This window comes from Macaca nemestrina, chromosome 9 (assembly GCF_043159975.1).
Source record: "Macaca nemestrina isolate mMacNem1 chromosome 9, mMacNem.hap1, whole genome shotgun sequence".
Classification (NCBI taxonomy): Eukaryota; Metazoa; Chordata; class Mammalia; order Primates; family Cercopithecidae; genus Macaca; species Macaca nemestrina.
Window position 1 is genome coordinate 54,558,276 of NC_092133.1, and position 12,647 is coordinate 54,570,922.

A 12,647-nucleotide genomic window follows, 5' to 3' on the forward strand; every position below is an offset into this window, starting at 1 on the left:
ATAACTTAAATGTATTATTTCTGTGTCTTCTGGCTAAGTTTTGCTGCTGAAAAGCTAATGACAATCTTACTATTTTTCCTTATAAGTGACTTGGTCTTTTTGCCTGGTAGCCCAAATAATTCCTCTTTTTATTTAAAATACAGTACTTTTGACTGGGACATGTTTCAGGGTTGGCTATTCTGGGTTGATTTTCCTAGTATAATAGATTTGTGTCATCTTTTATTTCATTAAAGTTTTGTTCTTTTTTTTGGGTGAGATAGGGTCTCACTCTGTCACTCAGGCTGGAGTGCAGTGGCATGATCATAGCTCACTGTAGTCTCAGCCTCCTGGGCTTAAGTGATCATCACACCTCAGCCTCCTGAATAGAAATTTTTCTTAAGTTACAGTTTTTAGTGTTTGCTGTGTCCCACTGCTTTGATTTTCTTTGTCAGGGACTACTATTATACAGAAGCACCCCCACTCCCATGTTCTACATCTATTTTCTCTCAAATCTCTTTTAAAAATCTTTAATTTCTTTTCAATTGAAACTATTTTTCTTCTTTCTGTCTTTTACTTCTCTTAAGACAGTATCCATTGTGTTTATTTGCTCTTTTGTTTCTTCCAATTTAGTGTTAATTTATTAATTTAAACTTGTTCAATTCTTTCTTGAGAAAGAATTCTTTATCCTTTCTTTCAAATCTTCATACTTTCCACTCAGATCAGACTATTCAATCCTGACTTATTTATTCTTTTATAGCTTCTATCATTTAAAAAATGTCTTTTTATTTGTTTAGAAATTTAAGTAACAATTTTTATCTGTTTGGAGGGCATGCCTTTCTGTAATGTTTTTATTATCTCTAGGGATATCTCCTCCATTATTCAACTTCTTGTTCTCTTTTTTTCACAATTCAAACTCAATCCATTTCTGTTGCTCAGTTTTAAGTAAAAGTAGATTTATTTGCCAAAGAGATAAAACAAGATAGGCCTATGCTTCTAATATTTGCTTCTCTCCTTCTTCCACTTGTATCTTGGCCTTCTCCTACTTTTGCCCCTATTTCTTTATCCTATTTAATTTTATCCTATTGCCAGAATTTCTCCTCAGTAGAGATTTGACCCTGAAGAGAGCTTTGGCTTTTTAGTTTTGAGTGTTCACAGAGTCCAGATTGTTTCAGCACCAATAGTCAGAACTTACTGCCATCCATTGCACTTACCTACAAACTGGATCCTGCAGGATTCCCACCTATTTTCAGCCACTGTTGTCAGATTAGTTTTTTGTACTTTCCAGTGAGTATCTGATGGCATATTTGGGATTCTCTGGATGCTGTCACTACTAGTTTCTATTCCGGGATTTGTACAGATACCTAGTTGTCTAATTTTCTTATGTATATTGTCTATGTGTTTTTGGTTTTGCAATCTATTAGGTTGGTACAAAAGTAATTGCTGTTTTTGTCATTAAAAGTAAATGTCAAAAACTGCAATTATTTTTGCATCAACCTAATAATCATTCTTTATTTTTTTGAGAGAATGGGCTAGGATTCAGGGATTCTCATAAAATATACTGCCAAACTTACCGCCACCTTCCATTATTTTTCTTTTTAGGTATATGAATATGTCTTCTTTCCTCAAGCAGATTTCTTAATTTTTCTAGTTAAGCACAAAACAGTTATTAAAAATAATAACCATTATTGAGTGCTTGCTTCAGTAACCATTATTGAGTACTGAATGGATTAACTGTTTCATAAAATGTTCGTTAATCTTTACAAGAACTTCTGGATATAGCTATTTTATACCCATTTTAAAATAAAGTGAGGTTTAGAGAAGTAAAATAATTGGTTCCAGTTTGGAGTGAGCAGATTCTAAAATGGCACCAATAATTCTTGCCTCCTAGTATTTATGGCCTTGTGTAATCCCTTCCCCTCCAGTGTGGGCTGTACCCAGGTACTTACTTCTAATGAGTAGAATATGGAAAGTGTATGTTATGTCACTTCTGAGATTAGTTCACAAAAAGAATGCAGGTTGGGCACTCACTCTTGCTTTCTTGCCAGCTCACTCTGATGGAAGCCAGCTGCTATGTTGTGTGTTGCTCTATGGAGAGGCCCAGGTAGAAGAAATTGAAGGAGGCTTTCGACCAACAGTCAGCAAGGAACTGAGGCTTTCAGTCCAAGAGCCTATAAGGAACTGAATCCTACCAGCAACCAGGCAAGTAGTTTCAAAGTGGAGCCTCTGTCAGCTGAGGCTTTGAATAAGATCACAGCTCCATGTAACATCTTGATTGTAGTCTTGTGAGAGATCTTGAGCCAGTGGCACCCAGCTAAGCTATACCTGTATTCCTGAGCAATAAAACCCCACAGATAATAAATGTTTGTCATTAACTGTGACATCTTGCAGGTAATTTGTTCTGGAGAAAGACATAACAAATACACAGATCATATAAATAAAGTGGCTCAGTTGACCTGGAACTCAGGGATCTGATTCCAGGGTCTGTATTCTTTATCTCTGTGCAATGAAGACTTTGATTAGCCTGCACTTTTATAAGCTACTATTTCCACCACATTGAATTTGATAGTCTTTCAGTTCTTCTTTGATTCTATTTGTTCTTCTTTGAAAGAACCTTTTCTAACTAGAAACAAACTGTTGCTGAAATGAGGTATTATTTTCCACGTAGGCAATTTCTTTGAGTCATGGAAATTTAGGGTTAGAAGGAACTTAAAAATCCACATAGTCCAAATCAACCTGTTCCCAATTTTTACAGATGGAAACTCAGAACCAACAAAATTAAGAGCCTTGTCTAAAGTTATACAATTAGTGAAAGAATGAATATGAAAATTCAGGTCTCCTAATGTCCAGTTTAGAACCGATTGACAGCTCTACATGGCCTAGCTCACTACCACATTGTGGACCTGGAGTAGCTTCAATTTGATTCCCATTCATTTTAGCTGTACAAAAACACAGGAATCTTGAAGGGAACAGCTGACCAGGATATTTATTTCCTTTGCTCTGAGGCTCACCTCCCCTGAAAGAGGGGTCAACAGCCTGTGTCCAATTGAATGACTATTCATCTTCCAGTCCTTTAACCACAGCTCAGGATCCAACATGGCAATGAAGTTTCATATTGAGAGCCAACTCCAAATGATTTGTCTTGGCTGTTTGGACTGCTTATTGAGAAGCATTTCCTGAGCTAGAGTGGAAGAGAGCTGTGATCAGCTAGTAATGTCAGCCATAAGAGGAGGTTGGGGGTGTGGTGGATTGCATGCCATATATTTGCCCACTGGGATTTCTGTGGATTTTGGTCCGGGTCCTTCCTTTGATGACCCACTCTCTTCCTGCTATGACCCATTCTTCCCACACAAGTTGCCCAGGAAGGCTCACTCTCAAGGCTTCCTTGGCCCTAATTTCTGGAATCTTTTTCTCATTTGATGTGGGATTTAGCACACAAGTGGTATTGGTGGAATTTACCTTGTAACTGAGTGTGGTGTTAGAAACAGAGCCAGTTCTCAAATCCTTGCGGGTTGGATGCTTGTATGGCTTTGTAGTCTTTGTTTCTGGCTAGACCTAAAAATCACATTGCCAGCAGACTGTCAGTACATCCAAAAAAAAAAATAAAATAAAATAAAATAAATAAATAAATAAAAAATGAAGGAAGGTACAACTTTGCACATGCTTACTCTGTTGTCTTTTACAAAAACATTCCATCTTTCTCAGTCCCAGGGGGTCATGAGAATAAATTTACATGTGAGTGTTAGTCCAGAAGTAAAAGACAGGGTAAAATACTGATGCTGTAGATCAAAAGCACAATTAACATGTACTCTGAAATCTGGACAACTGAAGGAACTGTGAGGGGGGGGCTTAAATATCTCCATGGGTGGTAATTTCGACATTGTAGTGTTGTTGTCTTTTTACCCCCTTTTTGGCAGAGTTCTATGTTAGGCAATGTTAGAATTCAAATAAGTGACCGGGAAGTGTTCATTTCCTTCTTTTATTCTTCTGCCTGCTTTTTAACTTTCTTCTTCCATATTGATCCATTTTATTCTCTTTTAGATGACCCAAATTTTCTTCTATTATTACTTTTCAGCATTGAAGTGCTGAAGACCTCAATGAAAATATTTTACTTTTCACAATATTTTGAATCAGAAGCTTATTTTATTGAAATAGTAAAAGAATTCAATAACCCCTCTGTTATCTAAATATTCTTGCCCTTGCCTTCTGGAAAACACAAAACCCCTCCTCTCTTAATGGGAAAGCAACACAAACCTGAGCATGACTTGATGCTTTGAGCTGTGTAATTTGAATATGAGGCATATATTCAAATTGAAATATATGAAACCTTTGAAACCCTGAAATTATGAGAAAGAGAAGATGAGCTAGTGAGAATTCCCTGTCCTTCTTCAACCAGAGCCACTGCTACTAGTTTTGTGTAAGGGCTGTCTGCATTAGAGTTAATTTGAAAGACAGTTTCTGTTTTTTAAATGTGAAAACTACCTGAATCCATGAGCCTTAGGTTCTTTCTACCTCTAACATTTTACACTACCTACATGTAATCAGATGGTTCCAGGTTTAAGAATGTTGTCTCTTTCAGATGCCTCTGTGTTTGACTTAGAACCACACCATACTGCAGGTCTTCAGGCAAGTTATCCTCTCAAGGCTGGAGCTCTTTTCTTCTCTAAAATGGAGACAAGAGTTGTACCAACTTCAAAAGATTGTGGTGACAAGCAAATGAGACAACTCACAGTGTCCAGCAAATTATAAACGCTCAATAAGTGTTAGTCCTTATTATTAGTCTGAAGAAATGTTTGGATTACACATGGTAGGTTCACCTTCCTTTATTAATTTGACTTATGCTTATTTCAAATAAGCCTTCTCCGAGAACAAACTCCAAAGTCATTAAAACAGAATATTTTATACTTCGCTTCCATTTTAACTTGATATTGCAGGGAAAATTTATTTATATGATTTTAGAGTATTCACTTAAGAGTAAAGTGATAGCCAAAACATACTGCATCATATCATGGCTATGTAGATTTCTGCCCAAAAACTTTCAGTTAAAAGTTAAAATGAGAAAAAATAAAGTTGAGATGAAATGAATTGTTTCCTTGGATGATACTGTGCTGAATATCAGCTTTTTCATAAATTTTAAGCTTATATTTGCAAGATTTTATTTTTTATTTAGGTCTTCAGGTCTCAGTTTCCTGATCTGTGTAAGTCAAGGAACTGGACCAATAACTGCAGATTCAACGTTGATGATTCAAAGTTTATTTCAAGTAATGTGGCACTCTAATCAATTTGTCTCATTTCTCTAGGCCTGTGTCCTCAGCTGCAAACTGAGGAGAAAATGTTCTTACGTATCAGCTGCTTTTAATTATAATATTGGAGTTTTAACTCTTCTTTTTCTGCTCTTCCTCAACTAAGTTAGCATATGGTTATCTAATCATCCCAATTATAACGTATCGCAAATTAATTTCTAATGTTTCCAGGTGCACAGTTAAAAGCTTGTCAACATATACTAGGCAACTGCTGGATGCTAGAGGCACAGAAAAGAAGAGCTATGCTTCCTGCCTTCAGGAACTTGGACATCAGACATAGAATGATGATGATGATAATGATGAGGATGATGATAATGACAGAGATAATAAATGTAAAGATAATTGCTTTAACAGAAATAAGTACAATATTCACTGGAGACAAAAGATCTAGACAACCTAAATCAGCCTGGTGGCTGGGTGTTTGAAGGCTAGGGGAACAAAATGAGAGAGAATATTACAAGCTGGAGGAATACTGTGTGCAAAGAGCTCAAGATGAAAAAGCAGGACTAGACCAGAAATTACAAATAGTTAGGAACTGTTGAAGTATGAAATGCAAAAAGAGGAGATAGGACAGACAAATAGGCCTGCTAAGACTTTTGTAGGTCATTTAATTGATTAATATCTGGACATATGTTGAGATTTTTCAAACATAATTGTAATGCTAAGGTTTTAAATTCAAATAGAAAAGCAGTTTTAATATAAGCTTCTGAAACTATTACAAAAATACGAAAGTTCAGGATCAATATTTTTATAGGTGGACTTAGAAGAAATGAATTCAGGAAAATGAAGAGTGCTTGGGAAAGAACAGCAAACCATCTTGCTTTGAAGTGTATCCTGAGGAGTTTTTCTGTCAGATGCCCACTGATTAAGGTTAGACATCTAAGGTAGATGTCAGATAACTAATCTTGTTTTGCTAAAAATCTCTTCTGGGTTTTCATATTTTATGAACTTGAAGATTTGCTGTGATCTTAGTTATTTAAATTTTCTCAGTGATTTTTTTTGTTTGAGAGCCTTACTCCATTAAAGAAAATCTATACAATTGATTACTTGGCATCTGATCTGTTCCTAGACTTTGAATGGATTGAAAAGTATTATTTTCTTGAATGAAGTGGAAAGATAAAGACAAACATATATACATGCTCTACAAAAACAAAAAGATTGGTAAATGTTCTAATTCTGGTTTAATTTTTGTAGAAAGAGCACCTGACTCAGAAGTCATGAATTCAAGGTTCTGCTATTTAATGATTATTCATTAATGATAATGATATTTATCATTATCAATAATGGTGTAATAAGCATGTATTACTTCATTTGTGTTGCCAAAATTAAAGTTATACACCCATCAAATTGTTCTAGAAGACTTGTATAAAAGCCAGAAGTACTGTATGCCTTCCCCCCATTTTCCATTTCCTACAGCAATGACTTCCAAAACGTTTAGCTTGATATTACTTTTGCCTCTATGTCTCCAAATAATATGCTTACATTGCTTCCTCCTGATTTTTGAAACATTTTAGCTATTATCTATTCATGTTTCCTTAAAGCAGATGAGGTTCATTTTTTTTCACCACTTCCTCCCCTTACACAAAGCCTCCACTACACACAGGAACATTTCCCAATCCCTCAAATTCCTAATCTAGATATGTCATAATTTAGGTTAGATCAATATGCATGGTTTACATTACAACTAGACAAATGCTAGTTACAGCTCAGCCACGTTGCATACTCTGATTATTCTGAATTTTTCTGCATGTTTTGCTATATTTGGAGTTAATAATTGTCTTTTTTTTGGTACCACAGTTTTCTATGAACTGATCACTAATTTAACCACAAAGTCTTCATGAGCTGTCCCAATATCCTCTGACTATGTTCTTGCATTCTAAGAATTCCATTTAATCTAGAAGAAATCTCAACCCTGAGTTTTCAGACCTACTCCCATTTGAGATCTCTTTTCATTATCATCTTGAGGAACTCTTTTGCCTCTATCACGTGCTAGCTTGCTTGTTTTCTGTATTCTACATTTTCTCTTTATCTTGATTTAATCTTGTTTTGGTGACAAGCATTCTTCAGTAGCTACCTCAGACAGGGCATAAATAAATAAAAAGTTTTTTGATTTTGTTTTTGAGAATGAATTTTAGCCTTATGTTTGGTTGATAGTTTTGTGGGGTATAAACTTCTACCATGGAAATTATTTTCCATTGGGCATTGCTGCATTGCCATTTGGCTCTTGATGCTGCATCCATTTGGCAGGAATCCTATGTTTTCTCTGTGCCTGCATTCAAGAAGCATTTGGAGATAGTCATACTATTGGAGAAAGTCATAGGACAAATTATAAATTTATGATTATCATTATAATTTTATAAAGTTATGATTACTAACATCAACTGACTTCTTATCAGTGCCAACTCATCCTTTTACAGATGCAAAGGCTATATAAAAACTTCTCAACTACCAAAACCAAACCAAATCTCTCTACTCTCTTCAAACCTATGACTGCTCCCTCTCCCTCCTACTCTTCATAGATAACCTTGACTGTAATTCTTTTGGGAAAATACAAGCCATCATATGGGAATTCCTTCCTGTTGTAAAAATGCAACCTACAAACTGACCTATATTTGTACCCATGTTGTTTACTTTCTGAATAGCTGTTTGTCCTCTTATTATCTCTTGTAATCTATTCTGTTCATGCTCTCAAAACCTGATAATAATAGTTCTTCTCCTTCTTGTCAAATACTCAATTTCTGCCACCTGAATCTTTTCCAGTCACTTTGAAACATGCTTAAAATTGGCAAACCATTAAATCAACCATCTAACCAACCAAACTACCAAACCACCAATGAGCAATAAACAGGCTCTCTTTACCCACTTTATCCTTCAGCTATTGCTCCTTCCTCCCTTTCTCAGCCAAACCTTTTCCAAAGAGTTATTGTTACTTCTCATTTCATTAGCTATACCCACTCCTCAACCTCTCCATTATGGCTTTCTTGCTAAGGCCCCAGCAACCTCATAAAAAATGTTGACTTCCCTTAGTATACAAAGATGATAACGCTTTCCTTTTTGTAATAGTCTTTTTCCTGAGTTACACAGTTGTATTTGTTTCTTCATTCTTCTTTCACTGCTGCTTCTATATCCTTTCACATTACACTGTCCTCTACTTGACCACTGTCAGAACTTTAAAAAGTCACGTTCTTTGGTTCTCTTTTCTTCTAACTCTCTTCATTTTCCCTAGACAGTCTGACCCAGGTAGGTGGCTAGAATTATTACCTATAAACAAATAACACATTTTAATCTCTAGCCAAGATTCCTTTACTGAATTCCAGACCTATTCAACTGCTAACCACGACATCTCTTCTTGGAGGTCTCAACATCATTTCAAACTCAGAATGCCAAATTCAACTTCATGAGCTTTCCTCCATTGTGATTTTCTTTCAGTATTCCCTGTTTCAGTTAATGACACCTATCTCTCTCTTATTGTGTTAGCCAGAACCCTAGAGATATTCTCAGCATTTCTCTTCCCATCACACTATTTCTAATTCATCACCAATCTACTTGGTGATACTTACTGTTGAAATATTTCTCAAATCCTCTCATGTCTCTCATCTTCGCCAACTATGTAAGCTAGCAGCATTTATTATCTAAACTTCCTCTATAGTCTCTTAATTGGTCCAACTGCTTCTATCTATCCTTGTCCCTCAGTCTGTTCTCCACACTACAGCCATAGTCAACTTTTTAAAATGCAAATCTAAGCACATCTTTCTTTACTTACAGCCTCTATATGATTTCCTTTTATTCTAAGGATAAAGACAAACACTCCTTAATTTGACCTATGCTGCTTACATATGCTCCCTCTTACTTATAGCTCCTGCCCCAGTGAGTCCTAATTCCTTGTTTCCTTGTACCAACTATGCTGGCCTTCTTTTAGTTCATCCAAAGGAGGAATGCATACTACCTCCTTCTGCTACAGGGTCTGTACTTGTGCTAATCTTGAGAGCCAATATGACTTATTGGCTAAGCATAAAGCACCTGAAGCCTAATTTTCAAGAGACTGCCTGGGTTCAAATTCTGATTCTTCAACTTAGTTGTACAACCTTGAGCAAGTCATTTTACCTTTTGTGCCTCCATTTCCTCAACTCTAAAACGAGGATAATTGTAATATCTACCTTCAGGGATATTACTATGATCAGATGGTCATTTGCAGGGATGGCTCTTCCCTCCCTTGTCTAGTTAATTTCTCTTCCAATGTCTATTCTGAGCTAGAATCACTGTTTCTGAGAAGCCTTCTTCACTGACCTCTCTGAATCCAATTATTATAGGTTTTCTCATATATTGAGTCTCTTGTTTGTAATGCTTGCTGCAGGCATGATTTTATATTTGTGATTTTTTTTTTTTTGGTCAATATTCCTTCTCATTAGAATTTCAGCTCCAGGAAGGAGTATAGGGATGTGTCTGTCTTTGCTCACTATTTCTTGGGCTTAACAGTGCCAAGCACATAGGAGGGTGCCAATAAATATTTGTTGATAGAAAAACACAGTAAACGTCCCTGATGGAAGACAGTGGGAATGCTCCTAGATAAACCCTTTTGGTGCTGAAACTAGTGCCTTGGATAGAAATTAACAGTAATTAACAAGTTTATAAAAGGAACACATGGTGGTGAATCAGAGCAGTTAAGTGTGCAGATGCTCTCAGTTCTTCAGGAGGTGACTCTGGGCAGGAGGGGTCTCTGCTCAAAAAGGTAAGACTTTGTATAAGACCCACAGACCTGGGTCCGATTCCTGACTGTATTATCTGCTGCCAGACCATCATAGTCAAGTTACTTTATTTCTCACGGTCTCAGTTTCCTCATCTGTACTCGTCACGGGGTCAATTCTTGTTAACTAGGCAGCTGAACCTGAAAGAATTTTGATTTACCTTCAACATATTCCATGATTATCCACAGGCCTGTGCCAGTGATACGGCTCTTCCTACATGTGAGCCAGGAAGCCTCCCTCTGTGGCGCAGCGACAAACTGCTATCCCCATCGTTCCTCTCCGCAAGTCTTTGTGCTTTGGGTCATAAAATAATAGGCTATGAATCTGTGTGAACTGGGAAAGCAGAGTTCCAAGGGCACACCCAGTACGAGCGAGTCTTCTCTTCCCCCGCGCTTCATATCCAAGCCTGACAGAGGCCGTGGGTGGGCTGGCTCTGGGCAGTGAGGCTCAGAGGTTACTGGCCGTCATCTTTCAGAGACTGACCTTGAAAACAGAGAAAAGCCCTCAGTCCCTGACAAGACAGCCCTGCCCACATGCCAGCTGGATCCAGCTCACCAACATCGCAATCTCCAAGCCCCTTTTCTCCTTAAAAAAAAAAAAAAAAAAAAAAAAAAAAAAAAAAAAAAGTCTGCTGAGTCCATTCCTTGAGAATCACAGAGAAAATAATTCCTTCCTCACTCCATCCAAGAAAAAAAAAATTCCTACTCTCAGAATAAAAAGAGTAAGCCTCTTGTCCACCTCTCGTGCAGCGCGCCACTTTGCTGGGAGGAGAGGAAGTGTCTGGGTTTGAACCCTTCCTGGAGGTATGAACTACATGCGAGCCACGTCCATGGCGATGCCTGTGAAAGACGAGCATGATTTCTTCTCCAAGCCTTCTTTTTCCTCTTCCTCACGTTCAAGCTTGTGGAACCAACTGGGGCTGTGAGTTTCAGGGGGTAGGGCATGTATGTAAACAGCGCAATTGTGTATGCACTTAGTGTGAGTTCAGGACTCGGCTGTGCTTGAACTTGGCGTGTCTGTGTCTGTGTGTTTGGAGGAGGATTATGAGAGTATGTAGGGGTAAGAGATTTGTATGTGTAAGTGCAGAAAAGTAGTAGTGTGTGATGTGTGTGTGTAGACAGGAATTACGTGGACACTCCATGTGCATTCAGAAGTGTGTGTGTGTTTGAGGAGCTATGAAAGTGCATGTACGGAAAAGATTTATACGTAAAAGTGCAGAAAGTGGCAGTGTGTACGTGGTGTGTGTGTGCGCCCAAGTGTGTGAGCGCCAGAGGCCGCCCGCCCGCCGCGGCTCCCCGTGGGCTCGCCGGGCCAATGAGCGCGCGGCTGCAGGGGCGACGGGCGGGGAGGGGGCGCCGGCCCTGCGGATGGAGGCGCGGGCAGCGCGGCGCGCTCATTCCGCGCGGGCGTTGCTGGCGGGGGACGGCGCAGCCACTGGACCCGGACCGGGGCCGCGACCCGGGGCAGCGGGCGGCGTGGGCGGCGCCCGGGGCTGGGATGCGCCGGGGGCTCAGTGGCGGCGGCGGCGTTGGCGGTGGCGTCGGCGGTTGCAGGGGGACGAGCTAGCGCCGCGGCGCTGGGAGCCAGTTGAGCCCGGCCGGCGAGCGGAGGCGGCGGCGCAGGCAGAGCGGCTGCGGCAGCGGGAGCCCGAGCGCTGCGCGCCCACCATGGCCGCCCAGGGAGAGCCCGGCTACCTGGCGGCGCAGTCGGACCCCGGCTCCAACAGCGAGCGCAGCACTGACTCCCCAATGCCCGGCTCCGAGGACGACTTGGTCGCCGGGGCGACCCTGCACAGCCCGGAGTGGAGCGAGGAGCGCTTCCGCGTGGACAGGAAGAAACTTGAGGCCATGTTACAAGGTAGGCATCCCTGGTGTTCTCGGACTCCCCGACTGAGCCTCCAACTCCTTCTCCGACATCCCCACCGCGCGTCCCGGCGCCAGCTACTCCAGCCTACGGCCGGTTTAGCTCCAGGCCCGCTCCCCCGCGGAGCCGGAGGACACCCAGGGACTGGGGACTTCGCGGGACTCCCCACCCTTCCACGCCTCTCAGGTTTCCAGGCGCTGGGGGCCCTGTGCGAACTTGACCGGCTTCAGAAAAGCCGAAGGCCGAGTTTGTACTGGCGCGCCCAAGTTGCGTTCTGGACTTTGGAGATGCCAACTTTAGCCCGGATACCTGGGCTGTGCCATCCGGACCACTCAGGCCGCACTGAGTATGCGTGACCCTCCCCATGCCCTGGCAGCCTCGAGTTCTGTCTCTCGCCGTCTGTTTCACTCGCTCCCCTTGTCAGTATCCACTTCCTCCAGCTGAGGGGCCTTGTCTCACTATTGGGAAACACTCTGCAGATGTCAAGGCTTAAGACAGGAGCTCCCGCCCCCACCCCTGTGGTCAAGGAGGGCCAGGATGGGGGTGAGCAGCCAAAGCGAGGGGAGTGTGTGGAGGCAGTGCTCCTGTGTTTGAGGACAGTGTTCATCTCTTGACAGGCTTTTAAAACACATCTTGAGTTACATTCAGTCCATAAAAATCTTCCGATGCTATGGATGTCTGACTTTGTCTTTCACAACTTAGAATTATTTTTAACTCTTTAATTTCTTTGGGACTTTCCCAGACAGAAAATCTTCAACCA

The 12,647-nt window shown here is 40.4% G+C and overlaps 1 protein-coding gene and 1 long non-coding RNA gene across 5 annotated transcripts in view; both read left to right on the forward strand.

Annotated features, from left to right (window-relative positions):
* The window catches only part of LOC139356060 (uncharacterized), a 52,065-nt gene extending 49,759 nt beyond the window's left edge, over positions 1 to 2,306 (forward strand). Inside the window, exon 4 of the long non-coding RNA XR_011607436.1 lies at positions 2,025 to 2,306. This is a non-coding gene — a long non-coding RNA (uncharacterized lncRNA). The remainder of the gene's footprint in view (positions 1 to 2,024) is intronic.
* Positions 2,307 to 10,863: 8,557 nt separating this feature from the next.
* LOC105466199 (BicC family RNA binding protein 1) overlaps positions 10,864 to 12,647 on the forward strand; it is a 332,909-nt gene continuing 331,125 nt past the window's right edge. Inside the window, exon 1 of one of the 4 annotated variants that reach the window (XM_011715228.3) lies at positions 10,864 to 10,945. In XM_011715228.3, coding sequence (XP_011713530.1) covers positions 10,879 to 10,945 — 67 coding nt within the window. In that variant the 5' untranslated portion in view covers positions 10,864 to 10,878. Of the gene's footprint in view, positions 10,946 to 11,419; positions 11,882 to 12,647 lie in introns of those variants that run through there. The other 3 variants (XM_011715224.3, XM_011715225.3, XM_011715226.3) reach the window with 3 other exon arrangements.